The sequence below is a fragment of the Gavia stellata genome, chromosome 10 (assembly GCF_030936135.1).
Source record: "Gavia stellata isolate bGavSte3 chromosome 10, bGavSte3.hap2, whole genome shotgun sequence".
NCBI classification, from domain to species: Eukaryota; Metazoa; Chordata; class Aves; order Gaviiformes; family Gaviidae; genus Gavia; species Gavia stellata.
The window spans coordinates 23,041,696-23,063,790 of NC_082603.1; the positions used below are offsets into that span (position 1 = coordinate 23,041,696).

Genomic DNA, 22,095 nt, shown 5'->3' on the forward strand with positions numbered 1-22,095 from the left:
TAGCGATCAAATATTTGCAGCTTCAGCCATCAGCCGAAAGCGTTCAGATACTTTTCCTGGTAGATAGAGAGAAGATTGCCATTTCCTAAATTATAAATGGGAAAATGGACTGTTGTCTTTGACATTTTTTGGATGTTTTTGTATCTGTATGTAGTTACGTTAGTACAAAGATGCATTAGTAAAGTATCTTTCTTTTAAATTCATTTATTAGGAAAAGAATGATGAAGATATTATGAGTTTTTTAGATGTAGCCTCAATTTTTATTTCTTTCAAATTAAACATGTCCAAAATGCACAGTTTTTAAAAATAAAAATCTGCAATTGAATGTAAAAATAACGGTAATTTTTTCTATTCTTACAATTAAACACAGATCTGAATTGTTCTTGAAACATTTCAGGAACGTGCCCTAGTGTTAGCTTTTGAATATACACAATTGCTCTGAAGATGTGACTAGTTGTTCAGATTGGCAGCCTCTTTGTGACAGCTTGTTGGGGAGCTTTTGAAATTGCACCTACGACTTGGTAGCTTCCTGCTAACTTGCTGCCCGAATGCAGAATTCCAAGAGAAATTGTTGTTAATTTTTATCTTATATTTTACTGATTTTTGGTGGCAAAAAAAGTCAAAGCTAGAATTCTTTTCTAGATCAAGAAAGAATAATTTCTACCTTTCAGAAGGGAAGCATGCTGCTGAAAGTAGTGTTAGCTGGATTTTTTTTTTTCCCTTTTAAAAAATGTTGATATAATTGGAAAATTATGGGCAGTCATTTTTTTGTTGTTGTTGTTTATATTTGCAAGAAAACAAATCTAGTATTCTGGTGGTTCCTCATGGTAATAGGATCCTTCTAAAGAACTTAAGGCTATATTTTGATATTTGAGTGCAGTTGTCCTTTATCCAGAACGTCGTAGTTCAAGAGTTAATCAAATACTGTGCACTACGTCCTTTTTCAAATTTCAGAAATCTCTTAAGTTCATTAGAGGATACTCCTAATTCATGCGTTACAATTCTTGAATAGTGTCTTAATTTTACCCTTGTTTAATGTGATGTGCTTATTTTCTAAAATGTTAAACTAAAAAACAAATGTTTTAGCAGAAATATTTTCCCTGATTAGTCAGTTTCAAAGAATTCCAGGGTTCCCATGCTGTCAGGTAAAGTCTATCTGCTTTGCCTGTGATATTTCTAGCTAAGCTGGTCTTCTGCTTAACAGATCTTCAAATGGTACACAGTTTGTTTTTCTGTCCTTCATCAGTTTGTGATTAAACTTATTTTTATGGATGATTTTTTTCCTCTGGTTTATATTTCTATTCTTTTTTAAAAGCAAATTCAGAGAGAAATGAGCATCTTGGCTAGGTTGAGGAGGCAGATTTCTCCAAGAACGTATTTATTTCATTTTCTGGATGTTCCACAGTTTTCTTTTTACATCACATAGCTTGATAACATACGTGATCATACAGCTGATTTTCACTTTCCAAGAAATTACTTAACATTGATAAAATATGAACATACCAAAACCTTCAACAGCTGTTGACAAGACTTGCTATAAGAAAAACAACTAAATGTGTATTTTTATATGAATTTTGTTGCTTTTTGAATGTTGTCATGTTTAAACAACATTCATATATTAATATTTGTGGGAAAACTGGTTGATATAATAGGAAGAATAAACAGCACAGAAAGCAAATTATGGAATATTATTATTCAGAGGGAAGGCTGAAATGATGGATGTTTTACAACCTCTTTAATAAAATAGATCTCTCCTTCAAAGACAGATCCGAGATAGCTAAACAGAAATTTTATCGCAACATAGACATTCGTGTAGATAATAACAGACTGATCTAGGGGGTTGTATAACTACAAAGTATTGTTAATGTTAATTTTTCTGTTATTGCACACACAATTTGAATTTTTGTGTATTATGATTCCTCTCAAAAATACGGTTTGGTGCATATTTGAGAAATTTGCTTGTGTGTTCTAGCTCAGAAACCATTGCATTTTCTCTTGAGATATTTTCATCAAAACTGAACTTGTTGATTTAAATATTTTTACACTGCTTAATTTTATATGCTGTGCTTAGTGTTTTGCATATGTCTTTCCTCAGGAGTGTCTCATATCTCTTTGCTGTATCCTTTTATAATTTAATTCTTTCTTATAGTGCAGTAGCTTACTTTAATTTTCTATCTTATGCAATATTTTATTCTCGGTACATTTCCCCCTTTGCCCAGTGTTTGATTTAGTGCCCCTTTTTCTTTTTTTCTCCTTCCTCTCTACTTGCTTTCTTTGAAGATTTGCAGTGTTTGGCAGGTATTCGGTTGCATGAGGGAAAATTTTTGGTTAACACTTAGCTCTGAATTCTAGATGAAAATGTAATTGAGGAATTGATTTTTCACATGCATATAATGCATTATGCAGTGCATTTCTAGGATCCTGTAAACTGTGGTTAGATTTATAGGAACCACTTAGGCCTGTAGGTAAGCTCACTGAAATATGAAGAATTACGCATGAGCACTTACCTACAGGCATTCAGTTGCAAGAGTTAGGACCTTGCATTTGTTCAGTAAATAGATATTTTCATATATCTTCTGTTTCATCTATTACTTCATAATATTTAAAATCATAATAGCTGTACTGACATTTAAAGTGAAGACAGATTAAAATGAACTATTTTAATACATCTCTTAAAACCCAGTCTTGTGAGTTCTTACCTACTATGGGTTGTATTGTTGCACAGGCCTTGGAAAGACAGAGGACCATGTAGGATCCTACAGTCAGATTTGATATATAATTGACATTGCATAGTAATACTGTTAATGTGTTTGGATGCATGTGAGAAAGAAACGAAACATCTGTGGCATTTCCTGTGGTACAGGTTTTGTATTTTATTCTGTCATAAATGTTTCTGCCTAATGAATCAGATTAAAACAGTTTTCTATAAAAGTTCATCTTACTGCACTTAACTTGTTCGAGTAGGGTCTGGTGCACCTTGCCATGCCAATTATTTGAGAACTGCCTTAAACAGAATCTTCTTAAAGTGGAATTCTAACGTAATCCTGTAGCAGTCTTTTTCACTAAGCTGAACTTCTAGTTTTAGCTGCACCGTGCTTTTTCATTAACTGGATGACAATTAGTATTAAAACTACTTTTCATTAATATATTTTAAGATAAAATCTCCATGTCTGTTTTCATGTATATTGGGTAAGAATAAAAATATTACAACAGTTTTGTAATTTATCCCCATATATTCAGGTATATGTCTCAGAATTAAGGTCAAATGTATCACACAGTATGGATTTATTTTAATGTACAGATAAGTCAGGTAATCTAACATTCCTTTGTAGTGATGTCATGTAGCTATGAGTAGCGAATACTATAGAATAAATTATCCTCCTGTATTATTTTTAAGGACACCTTGTCTTTGTCTCATTTTCCTGTGAGACATACAGTTTTAGTCTGAGGAGGCTTTAGTTGTTTTATCTTGAGGAATAAAGAGAATTGCTATAAATCAGGTAAATGAAGTTACTTTTTGTGGTAGCAGTTTTAATCCATACTGGGGTCAAGAATGTTACGAGATGGCAGCTATTTTGTAAACATGTAACATCCAGGTACTTTTTATATATATATATATATATCATCAACACAGAAGAATTGATGAAGTACACATTTTTAGTGTTGAAAAATACTAGAAGTTACTAACTTTTAAAAAATGCATATATGTCATATATATTAGATTACAATGTGTTTTAATTCATCCTTTGTTCCACACAAGAGTGGTGTGGCATACAGTGGTATTTTTCTTGAACTACCTATTAGTATAAAATGTAAACATACGGAAAATCGGTACTATTTTCAGAGAGTAGTTTCTGCTGTCTGGTAGATTGTTCTGTGTTCTTAGTAAATAACAAAAAATTAAATCGTCTGTAAGTAAAAAATCTCATTTCATGTAGAACTTTGAGTGCTGCAACTAGTTCATCTGCAAAATAGAAATATAATGGAAATCAATTAGAAACTTCTAATATGAGTTTCTGATCAACTGCAGCTTGATGTTGCAGATAATTGTGTTACTACAACATGTTGTGATAGTGTAACGGGCACACAACCACATTTATTAATGAAGTTCTTGTTATATTTTACACCAGCTTAAAATATTAAGTATTTTGCCAATTTTTTACTGGCAGCATTATTATTTTATCATGTTTTATAAGATAATTTCTATTTATAAATGCTTATCAATGGAAAAGTTATAAGTGACACAAAATCATTGTGGGACTAAAGATTAAGGTGTAGTGAAGAGTATTTTTGTAATCATAGAATCATGTTTTATAATTATATAAACTATTCAATAAACAGTAAATAACAGAGTTCTTAACTTGGAAGAGATAATGCCTTGGGCATGTGCTGCATCTGCTTTTCTCTCTCTAGTAATAGGCTTACTCTAGGAGCCATTAAATGTCAAGTACATTTGTCAGATTCGTTTTTCTTTCTCTGAACATAGTTATTGTGCAGTCTACCACAGCACAATCCTAGTGAACAGCACTATCAAACACAGTGCAATCCTCATTTAGATAATGCATCCTGTGGAAAGCAAAGCTTTATTTCTTTTGGAATTGTGTCTTTTGCTCCTTGAATTCTCTTCTGCCCTGATTTGCCTGATACCTGCTTTTCTTTTTCTGCCTACACTCTCACCTCCAAGAGTCCTCTGTTGCAGCATCCTGTCCTGGAAGAGAGAGCGTGAGCTCTCCAGCACACAGCTGCTTCCCTGCTGGCTGGCTTGGTAGTATGTGTGGATGTGTGTGCTGATGGATTGGCCGGAGAATATGAAGAGTAACAGTTGAATTCTGCTTGCCGTTCTCTTGTGGAGACGGTAGTTCTGGTCTCTCCCCCTTTCCAAACTGTCAGTTTTTAGAGAACATACAGGAACTCAACTTGTCTTTCCAACTTCTTTGATCAACACGGATCAAAAATAATGGGGGAAAAATGCACGAATTAAAAAAAAATAATAAACACAAACTTACTATTTCAATACAGAAGAAGGTAGAAGCTTATTTTCCTGCCTGTTCATTTGGAAATGCTTACCATTTCTAAGGAACCTCATTAGTAAATTCATCTAAACTGGAAAATTAAGTCTTAGTAAATAATAAAAATGGTTTTGAGGTGTAGGAAATATCAGTTAAATATCAAATGCCATAGGAAATTCATGGTCCTGATTTGAAAAAAGAGGGAGAAAACCAAGAAAAGATGGGGTACTAATGTGTTCACCCAGCACAGCTGTGTGGAGAGTAAGACTCTGGCTGTGTTTTTGGCTATGCACACAAAGCAGAAGTGGTAAAGTGTGGTTATACCAATATAAAGTATGTCTGGTGGGGTAAGGGATAAATTATATTACTGTAATTGCCTACTTGGTAGTTATGTACAAGTATTTCACTAAAATATTAGTAAGCCTAATGATGCCACCAAGAAAACAAGAACATAGTGACTAGCATATGCTGTGAGAATGTGGGTATCTTTATTCTTCTGTTTTAACTAACTTAGCTTGAAATAACTCCATTACTAGTCTTAAATATTTGTTCTGGTCTTGCATGAAGTTTTGACAGCATCTCCATCATGAACTACAAAACGTGATTGGCAGTATCTTTTACAAAGGAATTGTACGAGCAGTACGTATTAATGCTTGGTTTAGTTTCAGGAGTAAGTTCTAATGAAGATAGGTGTTTCCGTGGTAATAGAAGGTGCTTTTATGCTCTTTGAGAGGAGGAAAGATCCTACTTTTTGGTTTCCTTTAAATTTTGTTCTTGGTAGGAATAGCCAACGGATTTTTTATTTTTCATTATTGCACATCTTTGTTTTGCATAGGTCAAGGTGAAGATTTGCTGCTGTTCTGTGTAACAACCTTTGAAAGTTTTATGCTTCCTAAGCCAAGGACCAACTGTGTTTGTCCATGGTTTATTATCATAGTACTAATAAAAATATACATTTTGCTAACTTTCTTCCTTATTTCTAACTTCTCTTCCCCTTCTTTAGCCAAAAAAGATTGAGTGAATATTTCTTTGTATTGCTGTTAGAACATTCAGGTTCTCATGATTGCATATCATGTTCTTGTAATCATTCAGATATTACTGTAACGGAATACTTGAAGGAATATGTTAATTTGTTCCTATGGCAATAATATACACCTGAATAATCATGGGGGTTCTACCTTGGGTTTTAGTGAAAACCTACATAAACTAACGTAAAGTGAGTTGCAGGGATTCAGTAATCAGTGTTGTCAACTTTCTCTGATTTTTTTGTTTGTTTGGTTGGTTTTCTTTTTTTTTGTTCAGAGGATTTCTGTACAGTTGGGTCAGTTTCATGGTAACATGGGTTGCTTCTATTTTGTCTCTGGAAGAAAGCCCCTTCTGAATCGTTGCTTTCCCCAACATATTTTTAGAGAATCATATCTAAGTGGAGATACTGGAGGAATCTGTGTAGTATTTTCTCTCAGTAAAGGAGTTGGAACCATTCTCATTACAGATGATGATAAGGGAGGAGAAAGAGTTGAGGATGTGCTGTCAGTCTTCCTTTCTTGTGCCCCTTATGAGGAAAACAATTTTACTGCCATTTCTTCATGTCACTCCAAGCCTTGAAAATAAAGGAATGACAGGGACCTCTATCACCTCTATCTTCTTCCTTACTAAATGTCACTGTCCTGCAGGCAAATACTTCAGAAAGTGCTGGTAAAGAAAGAGCAAAAGGCTATATTAAAATGTGTCAGCTGGGGGAGGACTGATGGATGATGTTTTAACCTTTCATGTTGACAAGACTGAAACAAGTTACATGTTTGCTTAGAGGCACAGAAACTAAAAATTTTGAAAGCTGGCTGGAAATGTGGATATTTGGTAAAGGTGCTCTTGTACAGCTAATAATGAATCCTGAATGTGGTGGACAGCTCTTGACCAGAATGAAGCCTATATAAATATATGAGTGAGCATTCTGTTTCTGGGGCAGAGTTAAGGATTTAAGAAAGAAAGGGACATCACAGGTTCATAACCAACAAAATACTGTTCAGATGCTTGAAATACGAAGTCTGGAGCTGTGGAAGTTAGAAGGAAGGTGAAATTAGGGTGGAAAATGGCTCTTTTGCATCCTGCTAAAAGACTGCAGTAGGGTTTTCTGTTTTGGTTTAGGGTTTGTTGGGTTTTTTAAAATGTACTTTTAAAAAATACGTGCTTTTCGGCTTAGTTGTTTTGTTTTAAATAGGTGTATATTGTAGCCTGGCATTCAGCAATAGCGATTTTTGTTCTGTTACTGGCACAGTAGACTTGGAGAAGCCACTTCAATGTATACTTTAGTTGTTTTATGTATAAAATGGAAATGCAGTTTAATTATTTACTTATCTTGGAAGCCTTTTAAAAGATCTGAATGAATTAATATTAAATATGGCTAGAGAAAGTACAGTAAATTACGGGATGTGTAAAGAGGTTAAGCAAGAGTGGAAAACAATTTCATAATGAATTGCAGAATTGGCTAGATAGATTACCTTGGTCATAGTATCTAAGCATTAGGTAGGTAAAAACCTACCATATGCTGTTTTCTTGAGGCAAAGGTGCTTTTATAAGTCCTGACACGAGTTGATATATGCCCTTATTGATTATGCCCTTAAACTCTTTTCTGTTTCTGAAGGGAGATCAAAGAAGGGCCACTCTTCATCAGTCTCTTTTGCTTCCTCGTTGCTGTCGTGTGTGTTCTACAAGTCTAGCATTAAATCCCAGTATTATTCCCTAGTGCAGTATCAGATTTTTTTAAATCTCAGATGCATATGAGAATAATTTGCAAGAAACTCTACAGTGTCAAAATTACTGTATTGTGACACTGGCAAAGATTTCAGGCCAAGCTTAAAAGCTGGGAGCATTATCTAATATTTCTGAACAGAAACAAAAAAACCCCACCCAAACAAAACAAAACACTCACTTCTTTGAAAGGAGAAGATTGTGTTTGACTTAAATCTTTCTCCAGAAAGCCAATCTCTTACTATACCTACCTTGGATTAACTTGGAAAGTCTAAGTGCAATTAGTGTTTTCCTTTTCCTACAGTAATTTGCAGTCTTATAATATAACATGTTTAATATCCAGTACTTTCTTAGCTTAGCATCTAGTAAGTGATTTTTTTCTGAACTGGTGTTAGTAGACCAAAATCCAGAGTGATAAATGACTTTAAGTATAGGAGAGCAGGCTTTAATCTGTACTTTGCTAGAGTGCCAGTAGATGGCAATAAAACAAAGACTTGCTCAAATCCTCCCGATTACTGAGATTACTGATATGTACTGATTTTGTGTCACAGCTCTTGGAAATACAAAAAAAAAAGTTTGCTTTAAAGTAGATATTTTTTCTACATGTATTTTAGCCATGTTTTGTTGTAAGAAGTGTATACTCCTTCACTTAAAACAAATCCTACCTGCACAAGAAATAATCAGTATTTCTAATACAAAATTTAAATTATGGTACTCTGTATGCTGATTTTATTATATAAATTAGAAATAATTTTTTGCTACAGTTTTCCCTTGTTAGTAAGTGTCACCTTTATCACCTGCTAGCTTTATAAAACTATTTTTTATATTGTCAACTTCTTAAAAAATACTAAATAGAGTTGCATTAGTGATCCAACAATGATAAATATTTAAATAAGGGAAAAAATTGTGATGACAATGCAAGTGTTTTAAATCCATACATGGTTCACGCTAAAAGCCAGTAATAAACATTTAGCTGTGTGTCTGTAAGATTGTCTGAATAGTATGTGAAAATTTGAGGCAGTCAAAGTTGCATGAATTTTGTAAGTAAATGTGAGAATGTTCATTATATCATTACTTCAGAGGTGATTGTGTAAGGTTGAAAAAGGTGAAATAAGGACTAAACTTTGGACTGGCAAGGACCTCCTTCCATTTATTTTCATTGGAGGGGAGAGTAGAAGTAATACTGCTGTTTCCAAGTCTCTAGCTTAAAAGGTGAGAAAATGCATTATAATTATATTGGAATATTAGATAAGCAAAGTCCAATAAATAGTGCACAGTAGTGTCTTGAGATACTTCTTGCTAATTTCAAGTGTGTGTGTAAGTTTACTTTGGATAAAGACACTTAAGATGAAAAGTCTTCTTTTTTGTGGATAAGACCAGTGGCAGAAAACTGTCTCATGTGTTCTTAAATGTTGGAGCATTAAGACTTTGTAGGGGGCTTGTTTTTAGAGGAACCTTAGCATTTTTGTGGTGTTTCTATGTTACCAACAGCCACTTTTATGTCTGCCCCTTACATTGTTCAATAGGACAAAACTGATGCTTCACGTTTATTTACTGCAATTTAACTGAAAAGCTTCACTTATTTATTTTATTCCATCCACTAATTTGAATTGGCTACCTGAAAGTTAAAATCTTCATTTTGGATTATCAGTGTCTCACATCACTCATTCACTTAAGGTTTAAAATACAGTACGTTCTTCTGTTGAAGGGAGAAGAAACCTTCAGAAACCATGGCAGCACTAGCCTCTGACTGAATGACTCCTGCTGTAATACTGAAATAAACTTACTTTAAAATAATGAATGTCGTGGCCTCTTGTACAGGCTAGTGTTAAGTCATTTAGTATAAAAAATAAGAGTAAACTTAAGAAACATGCTATTCTTAAGGCAGATTGACTCCAAATATGTACAGTGCTTTCTAAAGCTTGTTGATAGTTCCTGATGCAAAGAAAATAAAACCTGTGGTGTAACTCTGGGTACTTAGATCTGGAAATGTAAATAATGTTATCACAGGATGGAAAGAATGTGGGGAAAAAAGGCATCTTGAAAGTAGGTCTCAGAAAACTGGATCAAAATGAAAATGGGTCTCATTAAGGTACTAGCTACGCTATTTTCAAGCGTTATCACAGACAAGAGAGGAGGCTGCTGTATCCCTAATCACTATTAGAACAAGGTTCATGGAAATGAATAGTGTAGTAACTAATTGCTTATGGCAGGACTTCCAGAAATATGGCTCTACTATGTCATAATTATTTTATTGAGCAGTCCAAAAGAGTGGAGTAGTTAACCACTGCTGTAGAACAACTGAATCAGCAGGAATCCCTGCTGATCAGTATCAGTCTTTAAGAAGTGGCTTTCCTTTTTTAAATACAGGTTCCTCAAAAACCTGTGTTAATTGAGGTTTTTCAGTATAGAGATACTGAAATTGTTTCTGTACTATGCTGAATTATTCAGGTGTTCATCTGGAAGATTCCTGGCAATTAACATGATTTAAGAAATTCAAAGAGTGTTTCAATACTGGGATTGTGGAAACACGGAATTACATTCTGTAGAATGGAAGTTTTCCCTCAAAGAAAACTGCTTTGAGTTTTGTATGTGCTAACAATTGAGTAATTAGAACTGAGAAAAGTGTAAATTCAGCCAGTGGAGGGGATATGACTGACTGTGAGTTTACTCAAATAATGCATTTTTAGTTGTATGAGTTTGTTTTGTTTTGGCAGAGGATGTGAGATAACTTTCTTTGATAATTCCTCACAGACCTTTCAGAGAAAATTATGTAAGTAGCTGGATAATTTGGAGATGGTTGCTCTTTGATTGCCTCATTGAAGGATGGAGCCAGTTTTGCAGCAGGCTAGTGAGCAAGGTTCCAGTTACTTTCTCTTTACCTTCATTAGGCTTTTTCAGTTTTGGAGAATGTTAGTGCAACTGCAGGAGGTAGTTTGAATCATAATTGTGCTTATTTACGAAGAACCTTGGAAGATGGATAGTAAAATTGATAGCCACTTTTTTCTTTTTTTTTTTTTAAATAGTCTTGGAAATTTTGCACACAGTATCTTTTCCTTAATGCGGCAGAAGTATTGTTACTGTTTGAGACTAAGAAGCCAGAACAGAGACTTTAAGGAAGTGTGCAAAGTGTGCGTTGTTATTTGGCTTACTGCTTTTTCAGAGGAATACTTGGCTTTATTACAGTCATGTAGGGCCAGAGAACTAAAAACCTGTACAAACGTGTGAAAACAGTAGTGGTTCAAAACTTAAAAAAACATATGCAGACATATTGTAATACAGTCGGTTAAAAAGTCATGCTAGAATTTAAAAGGACGTGCAATGGTTTTGAGAGAATGCAGTACTGCAGCAAATCTGAAGTACCTGAATATGGAATATGTAAACTATGTATTTCAGGATTAGTATTTTCAATTTTTTCTTGGCAGTGTAAGACCCCAAAATGCACATTTTCATGCATTTCAATACTTCTGGTATTCACTTGATAAAATTGCACTGTTATTCCTGGGCTTCAGAATATACACATTCATAAGAACTGAATATGGAAGTTAAAGTAAATAGCTCCAAGTTAATACATTTCTTTGCAGAGGTACAGAAAAGTGCCAGGAAATCTTTTTGTCTGAACAGTTTGCTCAAAAATCCTTTTTCCTCTCTTGAATTATTTCATGATAATAGTGCTGTATAGCCACAGATCAACATCACATGACAAGTTTTTGAATGATCCTGATGTTCTTGTAATTATTTTACATATTTCCATGAAGACCAGAGGTACTGCTTCTGAACCATTTTATCTTGAAGTCCATGATTACTTCAGTGAGGTCACATGAATGTTTTAACAAGGGACGTAATTAGAGTTCAATATTCTTGTTTTGTTTGTTATTTGTACCCTAATGTAATTTCTTCTCTTGCCATTCCGACTTAATTATTTAAGGCCACCTCATTAAGATTATTTCTTCCCCCACTTTACACATGTGAATCATCGTTAAATTAGCACTTCATCTAAATTGCCCACATTTGGTTGCTTTTTTCCTTCTGTGTGTGTAAATGTTTTAAATGAAATTATTATTTTCTTTCCATTTCATTGAAAAAGCACTCACTTAAATACAATTTGAATAAATGAGGTAAAATGGCTCAAGAAAAGGAGGGCAGGTGTTTAACATCTTCTTAGATGCAAATTTTTGTGTACGCTGCTGAGCCTCTGTTACTATGACTAGAGTTAATTCCAGAGTCTTGTATAGAAGGTTTGGCACCTACTGATAGAAAAAGGCTTTCTGTTGTCCACTTTAAGTCATCTCCTCAGATACCGTTAAGCTCTTCTGTGTTGTTACAGCTGCATCTACAATCAGACACGTTAGCAACCTGCCTATGTTTCATTTCTCCGGAGCATGCAAGGCAGGCTCCTACATAAGCAGTGCTGTCGGTCCACCCGAGCGTGCTCAGAAGGTGCCCAGCGCAAAGCTAGGCAGTAATCAGATGCTATTTGTAAAAACTAAGTAAAGATCTTAATTCTAGGTATGATGATTCCTGTAAGCCTGTAACAGTCTGAACTGTGGTATTGTCTCAGACCAATTTTGACGTGCCTTCACTGCTTTTGCAAGTTATTTCTGAAGTTCGTTTTTCGCCTGTTCAAGAATAGCCCCATTGTCTTGCTTTATGTGAAGTTATTTTGTTTAGAAGAAACTGGAGCTCTTTTCCAGTAATGAAAATACTTCACTACTATTCAAATATTAATGGCCTATTTAACAAGCATTTTAGGTCTTAGTTGCATATGAACCTGAATATTCATAACAGAATTGTGTCCTACTGTTTTTAAACAAGCTCAGTATTTTAGTTTCAAACTTTAGAACATACGGCTATATTTTATGTTTTCAAATATTACATTTGAGTGTAAAGGAAATTACCCTTTTTCATGGGGAGGCAGCAGTTTAATGTCTAGGTAGAAACTTAAATACTTGATAGTACAAAGCCTGTATTTTGCCTTGAGGCTATTTACTTCCCTCCACTTAAAGCCTTACCTACTTATCAGTGCAGTCAATGGCAAAACCTGCATTAGCTCAGTAACCTCTGGATCTTTTCTGTGATATATGTGGAATTCATCGTGTTAGGTTTGTCTTTGTTCTAGCAATAAGAGAATAGAAAGAAAAGTTACTGAAATAGTGTAGTAGTGAACAGATCTTACCTGATTTTAGTATGTGTTAGGTTGCATTTTGCATTGTACTAAAATACAGTTGTTGTATTAAATGTCAGAAAACATTTTGATGAAAAAAAGTTAAGTTGATACATAGTAATTTGCAAAAACGGGCCATCAGTAACTACATGATTCAGAAACGGAAGTGGACCATAAAGCTAATAACGGAAGTAACCATAAAGCTAATAAAAGGTATTAAGTGTTGTCACCTATTTTTTAAAGGCTGTTACAATATTGTATGATTTCCTGACTCTGAGTTGGCTTTATAGAAAACAGTTTGGGAAGCACACATTATTGGTTACAGTTATGATAGTCAATTCAGTGACTCTCCAATGTATCTGTTAAATAGGAAATCAAATTTGTGTATGTGTCTGGGATGGTGGGTTTGAGGGAAGGCTGACATTTTAATTCAACTTCTGTATTCTTCAGAGGATTATCTTTTGTATGCATTGATTTTGCAAATTAGTTATTCCTCGGTTTATCGTTACATTTCGTAAATGATTCTTGTATTCTACTCGAAGGTGAGGCTTACATGAAATGTTTAGGTACAGTTTCTAAGTCATTCCTGTCCACCCTGTGGGTGGCTGAGCGAAATGTTAAAATTCTGTGTGGAGTCATTTGTACTGGGGTAGAAGGAAGCTGATTTTGAAGTGGAAGAGCAATTAGGTCATTTTGTTTGTGTTTTTTTAACTTTGTAAGCAAAGCTTGTTGGTCATAGCTATTGAGAATATGAATAGCTTGTCCCTGATACCATGTTGTTTTAGCTAGTATAGAATTTACATTTAAAAGAAAACACTGGGAGTTTAAAATATATTTTTAACAGGTTTATATAAATCCATCTACTACTTAAAATAGATTTGATACAATTTTTTATAGAATTCAGTAGAAATGTCAATGAACTGTTTCAGATAATCTATGAAAACTGGTAGATACTAGTAGATAATCATGGCTAGTATTTAGATTGGGGGGAGTCACTTTTAAAGACAAATTTAGTGAGATGTTTTCCTTTGTCTCTGTAGTTATCAGAGACTGTTACAGACAATTGCTGTACTCGAGGCTCAACGTACTCAAGCAGTTCAAGACCTTGAAAGTTTAGGCAGACACCAGAGAGAAGCACTGAAAGATCCTATTGGATTTGTGGAAAGACTCCAGAAGAAGGTATTTCAATGGGCTTTTCTTAAGTCTTTCTTGGATTTTTTTTTTTTTTTTTTTTTTAGTAACTAGTAATTCATTGTCTATCTAAAATTCTCTGATTTCTGTATACTTGTGTAAACATAGTGAGTTTAAAATCCTTTCTCTGCTGAGGAAAAATGGCCCTTTGCTTATTAAATCTGTAAGACGTAGGTCTTCAATGATTTTGTTAGATATGCTTTCTTTCCTTTTTTTTTTGTATGTAGAAATGTAATCTTCAAATTTCTAATTGTAATGTAGGTATTTTAAGACAACCTGAAATCTACAGGTGACTGGAAGTGCTTCATACTAAGGCATCAGATGAAGAATTCATAACTTTTCTCATTAGAGAAATTAAATGTTGTGCTATGAGTGATTTTGGTAGGGTACTTTTTAAAGAGCAGGGAATGTAGTTCATAGCCTAAAACCAAAATGAGCGCTCGAAAACATACCTGAGTTCTAGGTAACATGATAGAATATTGTCTGATGGAGGAGAGTTAATTTTGGTAAGGAAATGTTTTCTTTTCAAGCTTTGAAAAAAACCTGTAGTAACAGGGATACTGAAAAAATGTTTAAAGCTTAAATACTTTCTTCCTGCCATGTCTACCAGTGACAAACATGACCTTCTAATCCGGTAGCAACATGTTGTGTTTCAGTGTAGAATAAAGTAGGTATTTTATGGTGCTCTTTTCCTAGGTTTGTAGAGACCTAGGTTTAAAGAGAGGTCTGATATAAGCCCATTGGTTTCAGTAGTTGTCTTTCCATTAAGTTTTGAGACAAGTTAATAGCATGCATGATGTAATAGTGTTGCATTTGATAAACATTGTATGGGGAAATACTAATTCTAGTTGAAAGTGTCTGGTGTATTTTTGTCTCGAAACCATAGGAATTATACTCTTAAGACTGGCCTTTAAATAAAGTGGTGAGCTTTGCAACAGTTGTGTTCTAGGCAGAAGACAGCAAAATCAGTGTAAAAATACATACTGATTTCTTTGATGGGAGGAGTTTAAGTTTATGAAATGATAAAACTCTGAGTTCTCTGGTTTTCTGTGTTAAGAAAGGTACAGATCCTGGGCAAACAGTATGTTTAAACAAAATAAAAGACAGATAGACAGTAACAGGATATTGAAGTCAGAAACACCTGATCTCATCTGTGACATACACACTTTAGAGCTTTATGCTCAATAAGCCATCATTGACCATGCTGCTGCATATTTTATATGTACTGTTGTGTAGTGTTCTTGAAAGATACCTTCTCCTTAAAAAGACTCTTTGCTGCATGGCACTTCAAAAATTCTGATTTTGAATTCTGCTGTTAGCTAAAAAGCAGTATCAGGTTTTCAGAACTTTTCAGGATTCATAGTTTCTTTGTTTGGATATACAGCCATTGCATTAAATATTGCTTTCACTTCTCACTCTTTTTTTCAGGTCAATATGGGTCTTCCATATCCTCAGAGAGTTGTTCAGCTCCCTGAGATTGCCTGGGACCAATACACCACTAGCCTTGGAAATTTTGAGAGAGAATTCAAAAACCGAAAACGTAACAGTAGGAGAGTGAAGCTGATTTTTGACAAAGGTAAAATGAAAGTGGGCATACATTACAAGAAAGATATAACCAGTGTGGAGGATTAATAATTCCTTTTTCATGTTGCTTACAGTAGGTATACCTGCAAGACCAAAAAGTCCTTTGGATCCCAAGAAGGATGGAGAGTCTATTTCATACTCTGTCTTGCCTTTAAGTGATGGTCCAGAAGGTTCTACAAACAGTCGTCCACAGGTAGTTGTTATAAAAAGAAAGATAAAATTTTACAAAATTTACTTTTGAATTTTTTTCTTTTTCTTTTTTAATATAAATAAGTGTGTAATCTTAACTGTTACTTCAAATGTTAATGTTGGTGGTGACATTTCATTCATGTACTAAAATCAGAGAACTTATTTTTTGTTTAGGCAAATTTTCAATTTTTTCAAATTCTTAAATTTGTTGTGTGTTTTTTTGGTTTGGTTTTGGTTTTACTTAGATAGGAAAAGGGTTAAAATCCAGTTATCCTAACTGTACTTTTCCTAAACACGTATTCCATTTTATATACTGTATTTGAGCAGATGATAAGAGGACGACTTTGTGATGAGACCAAACCTGAAACTTTTAACCAGCTGTGGACTGTAGAGGAACAGGTAATGGGAAACTTCCATTTTGTAGCTGTGGTAACATACATGAGAATAAAAGCAAGTTGTGTAATAATGTTTAAAGCGCTTAGAAGTTCAGAGTCACATGTATGTAGATACTCATCTTTTGACAACTCGTACCTCTACTAGGAAAGATGTGTTTATTTTTTTCCCCTGTTGATTTAGAAAAAACTTGAGCAATTGCTTTTGAAGTATCCACCAGAGGAAGTAGAGTCCCGACGGTGGCAGAAGATAGCTGATGAACTGGGAAATAGAACAGCAAAGCAGGTAACAAGTAAAACACTTGGAGAAGTACTCCCTTCCCTTGACTTTTTTTTTTTTAAAAGCTCTTTAGGAAGCACTGGTAAGTGTTGAAGAGAAACCTGGATATAATCTCTTAAGTCATTTATTCTAATTTGAGGGGTTTTTTCCGTCAAAAAAACCCAATTCATAAACTGAGGAATTAAAAAAGAAAGTTTATTTTTTGTAATGTTCATAATTAAAGCAATAAAACTTATTTTGCTAGGAAAAAGATCTGACTGCTTGGGATTGATTGAGTGCCTGTGCTGTGGTAGTAGTCATTTCAGTCACTGCATCCTAGCAGTTGATATAGATTCACAGAAGATTTATTTGTAGATGTCTGGTTTTTTTTTTAAATGGCGATAAATAAAATCCAGTATCTATTCAGTAATCACTTTTTCTTAAAAATGTGACAGCAGGGCCTGTGCTTCACTAATAACAATGCGACTCTTATTGTCAATCTCAAATACAGAATTTTAGAAGTGCCCCAAAGGCCATGACAAAGCTCCCAGACCTAATTGTTCATTAGATTTTGACACCATGTGTTTAATTCTATATAGCAATTATAGTGACACCGACTGTTCTCGGATTGAGTTACATTGGAGTGCTGAATTTCCTGAACCTCAGTACTGTAGAATGGGCAGACATTATAATACTCGCAGACAGAAGAATTAGTTCTGTACTGGCGCAGAGATCCATGAAAGGACACAGAGGTGGAGATACCGAGTGTTTCTGCATCCAACTTGTTGAGATTTTTCCCATAAATGACATAATTTCTCCATTTTGACCAGAAGTAAAAAATGCTGATGTTCTATGTTCACAGTATTTTAATTTCTTCTATTTCAGTTGTATGCTTTCTGGTAAAAATATGCTTAAGTATTTCAATATGCAAGATTACCTCATCTCTGATCATATCTATACTTACAGGTATATTTGTCCATACCTGGAAAAGTTAAAATACACGCTTACTTATAAATAAAAAGTAGAAGTACTTTATGCTAACTATGCATAATTTGTGTCTCATTGTTAAGAAAGAGTAAGTTGAGGTTCAGCAGGTAACAAACTACTAAAACTCTTTCCTTTTTATCACAATTTTTGCTAAATTTCCTGTGTACTTTTAAACAAGGGTAGGTATTTTTCTCTGAAAGCCTTTGAAGTGTCTGGAAATACTACAGATGCAGCATTGCAGGATAGGTAATGGTTAGAGTAGTTGTCGCAAAGTAGGAAATGGGAATTTCTTGTTCTTGTAGCAATGCTGGCAAAACTTTGAAATGAAGGCCTGTTACATTTCATTTGACATCTAATTGTCTCATGTTGTTTTTTCTAGGTTGCCAGTAGAGTGCAAAAATATTTTATTAAACTGACTAAAGCTGGTATTCCAGTTCCAGGAAGAACTCCAAACTTATATTTATACTCCAAAAAGGTGAGACAATATTACAGCAGAAATTCCATATTTCTATTTGCATTTATGTGCAAATTGAGTCTAAGTCATTAATATTTTCAGTAGATTTAAGTCTTGATTAGTGCATTCTTACTAACTAGTTCCACCTTGCATGTATTTCTTAATAAAGTAATCTTTTTCTTTTGCCATTAGCACTGTAGACTGAGTTCGGTGTTACTCTAGTTTCACAACAACATCTGTTAATTACCTCTCTGTTGGATAATCTCAGGTACATGAAGTGTTGGAAAAGAGAACATAGCAGTCGGATTGCAGGCTGAACTAACAGGGTTGAATGACTGGTCTTGGGGTACTTTTTCCTCATTTGTAAGTTCACTGTAATTGATTTAGAAGAGCGTAATGAGAACGCTGTTGGAAGAGAATAAGGAGCCCTATAATTCGTATTGTACAATCATCTTCTAATTAACAAAACCAAAGAAAATTATGTATAACTGAGCATACTGAACTAGTACAAGCATAGGCTTAAGACTGAAATGTCATGTCTTATTTTGATTTGCAACACAAATGACAATTAAAATAGAGTGGTCATATAAATGACCATTAAAATATGGTGCTTTTCCTCATCTTGGAATGGACGAGAAATTAATATGGTCCTGACAAATCTTCTTAATTTGCAAAAGAAAAGACTGTAGATTTCTGTGCAGACTAGTCATATATTTTGATTTAAATCATGTAGTACTCTCGGGTACTAATGAGGACCCTAGACATTTGAAGAGAGCACTTTAAGGTTTTGTGGAGGTTTTGTTTGTTGTGTGGGTTTGTTTTTTTTTTTTTTGTTACCATTGTGTTTACAAAAGTTCTTTAAAACCTGTTACAATGGCATTTTGTAGAGTAACATTACTTTTTGCATCCGGGTGTCCATGATGTTTTCTGATTAAGAATAGAGTAAGCTTTACACTAATACTGCAAAAAGGCAAATTTGCAGATTTAGCTTCTTGAAAGGTTGGGAACAAAAGTTAACTGCCAGAGGGGCCTGATAGAAAGATTTACCACAGCTCATCTCTAATGATTTAAAATGTTACACACCCCCAGTTGTCTCCTGGTATTCTCTGAAGTTACTGCAAACAATGAGTGCTTGTATCAGAGGCTTTCCAGTTTGCCATCCGTTTGCCATCCATTATGGTAATGCCATTTTCCTTTCGCCAGGATTTTAATCTACTATTCTGTTCTATAAACAGAGGCAGGGAAGGTGCAGGCATGACTGTCTGGCACCTTGTCTATTGGAAAAGTGCTTTCTGTCAGAAGAACCAAAAAAACAGTTGGAAACATTGATACCTTAAATACTGTGGTGAGATTCATCTGTTAGAATTCTAAATTACTTGTACAATTCACCATACCGTGGGGCTAATTTCAAAAGGGGTTGAAAATTTAGTTTTGAAAATCATAATCCTTTGAGTTCTTTATGTCACCTTACCGTTTTAAGTGACCTTGGTCACATGTCTGGTCTTCTTTCCTCTTGGTTTTGTTTGGAAAGACTTATTACAGAATGTCAGCAATGCTGCCAGGCAGCAGATAACTGAATTTGATAAATAGTGGGAATATTTAATGAGTACATGTGTGACATTTTAATCATATTTTTCACTAATTTGAACAGTGATCCATAAAGTTCTTTAACCCCACTGATGCGCATACAAAGAGTATAACAAAGAGTGAGACATATTTTTTGTAAAATTCTTAACGTTCTCATACTAAAATGGTAATGCTACCATGCTACAGATTTTTCTTAAGCTTACATGTAGAACAAATCTAATACTTATGTCTGTTTTCACAGTATGATTCATATCCTTCTTACCAAGTCATAAGAGTAAGGTCATTGTGCCCTGGTTTGTATTAAGATAGCGTCTCCGTTTTATACTTGTATCCCATGTAAGAAATACAGCAAACGAAAAGATCAAACAAATAGCATATGTGGGGGAATTCAGCTCTCAGTCTGCTAATATAGCTGTCTACTTAGAGCACAGATTGACAGCACTGTACCAGGCTGTGCTTATTCCCAAGTCTCCAATGGAGATAACATAATGTGGCAGAAAGGAAGTGCACAGGGTATTGGAAGCCTACCCAGGCTTGTGCTGTGCTCGTCATCTTGATATTGAGTACGCACATACGCTGTAAACTGCGGTATCTGCTTTACTGCCAATAATAGAAGTATGAAAATCGGATGCTGATACTTAAAGCACATATCTATGGGAGAATAAAAAACATAGATACATTTGATATATATATAATTATGTCAAAAGGGATGCTTCACAAGAAGGTCCTTCCATTTGTCCATGGGGATTGCCCAGGATGCTTTTTTAAAATGGTTACTGGGGAGGTGAGAAGCCTATTCAGTTCTTGAACATCTTGTTGAAGTTACTGTGTATATCTCCTCATATGGCATGTGTCTTCTGATAAGTGATATAGGAAATTAAACGGGATGCATCAGTTTATTTTCCTGTATAACCATCATCTGCTACTGGTGAAAATAAAACTGAATCAGAGATTTAGGACTCTAGTATTCAGTTCTTCAATTATGGCTTGTAACTTTCAATTTAATGCTTATATAATATCATTAGTGCACCTGCTTTTAAGCTTAATCCAGAAGATACATTTCCCACAGGAAAAGTGATTTTTTAACTGTCTGCTTTTATGTAGCATTTTAGTTCATTCTTCACCAGAAGTAGAATCATGTTAAGAAGAGAATTGAAATCCTCAGTTAAATTCCTAGGTCATAACTGTATGCATAACAGTGTTACTATTTCAGTGTAGACACAGTTTTCCTTTCTTGATTTCAAGATCTAGTATTGAATGCAGGTCTGTTTTCTGTTAACAGAAAATTTCGATCACTGTGTCAGCTCAAGCTGAAATACCACCTAACCTTATAAATGGAAGTATTTTGGGGGGTTGAAATCTTAAAGGAAACCAAAAAAGCAGCAAAACATAGAAAGTCAGTGATCATAAGGCAGAAGGTGGACAAATTCAACACAATGTATGTAGTACATTGATCTTAGAACAAAATGTTCATTTTTATTCTATCATTGTAGTTCTGCAGATCTGAGGTACCAGCTTCCAGTCATTACTACAGACTTTGTCTCTTCCCTTAAGAGTGAATGAGGGTAGTCTCAATTCCTTGTTATACTTCTGTCTGCATAGCTACATTCCATCTAAGATAATTCGTGTGATCTTTGCCTTTACTTCTTAAACTGCGCACAACTGTTTTGTAACTGATTTAGGAACCTTTGGGATAAAAAGTCTTGGTAAAAAGAGAAAGTATTAACTATTGTAAATATTCCTTATGCTTTACCTGTATGACAGAAGCTAGACACAGTGTGAGACAATCCTCTCTTACGATTATTAAAAAAAAGCACTTTTCATACTTCTGGATTTTGATTCACACTGTTTTCTTAAATTGAGGAATGTAAGATTTGACATTTAAGGTGTCAAAATGCTGGTCTGGAAAGTAGCTAAGTAAAAAGTTGAGTCAGTTTCATTCACCCTAAATTTTTATTTTTTGATATTTAATATTGTTACATGGGGAATAAGTAATAGGGGGTGAGTGCCTTCAAGTAATCTATTTTAAAACTGCCATGTATTCTACACCTTCAGACAGCATTAAAGTTGAAAGGTTTTAGATATACACTAATGGAGTAATTTATCTCGTCTAACATTTTTCAGGTTCCTTTTCCAGTCAGTGGCAATGAAAAAGAACCTTCAGAGAGCAATTCTTTCTAACTCTTAGAAACCTCTTTTATGGTGGAGTGAATTGCCTTTTCTCTCCCTGGACTAGGAAAGAAATCTGAACAATTAGCCTAGACTTAGATTTTCTAAGGCACAAATTAATACAAGAAGTTGATGATAAGTGTTAAGCATGGACTGGTCTCTTGTATCTTGGACCTGTGCAAAAATACTTCTTTGTTTGGTCTTGCACTCACACCATTCATGTCTCCTGGAAGTCTTTTAATATCTTTGCACTTTGGTTCTCAGTCTTCAAAATTGTAACAGCTTTATTTTCTGTTTTTCTATTGTTGTCCATCTCATTTATTTAGATGGTAAAGTTTTTATGGTAAGGGCTCTTTCTTACT

At 34.4% G+C, this 22,095-nt stretch overlaps 1 protein-coding gene across 1 annotated transcript in view; it reads left to right on the forward strand.

The window, feature by feature from the left end:
* Nucleotides 1-22,095, forward strand: part of ZZZ3 (zinc finger ZZ-type containing 3) — a 35,676-nt gene that overhangs the window by 5,182 nt on the left and 8,399 nt on the right. The window contains exons 3-8 of the mRNA XM_009813600.2: nt 13,962-14,100; nt 15,541-15,688; nt 15,771-15,889; nt 16,213-16,284; nt 16,462-16,563; nt 17,903-17,998. Of these exons, the coding sequence (XP_009811902.2) occupies nt 13,962-14,100; nt 15,541-15,688; nt 15,771-15,889; nt 16,213-16,284; nt 16,462-16,563; nt 17,903-17,998 (676 nt within the window). The remainder of the gene's footprint in view (nt 1-13,961; nt 14,101-15,540; nt 15,689-15,770; nt 15,890-16,212; nt 16,285-16,461; nt 16,564-17,902; nt 17,999-22,095) is intronic.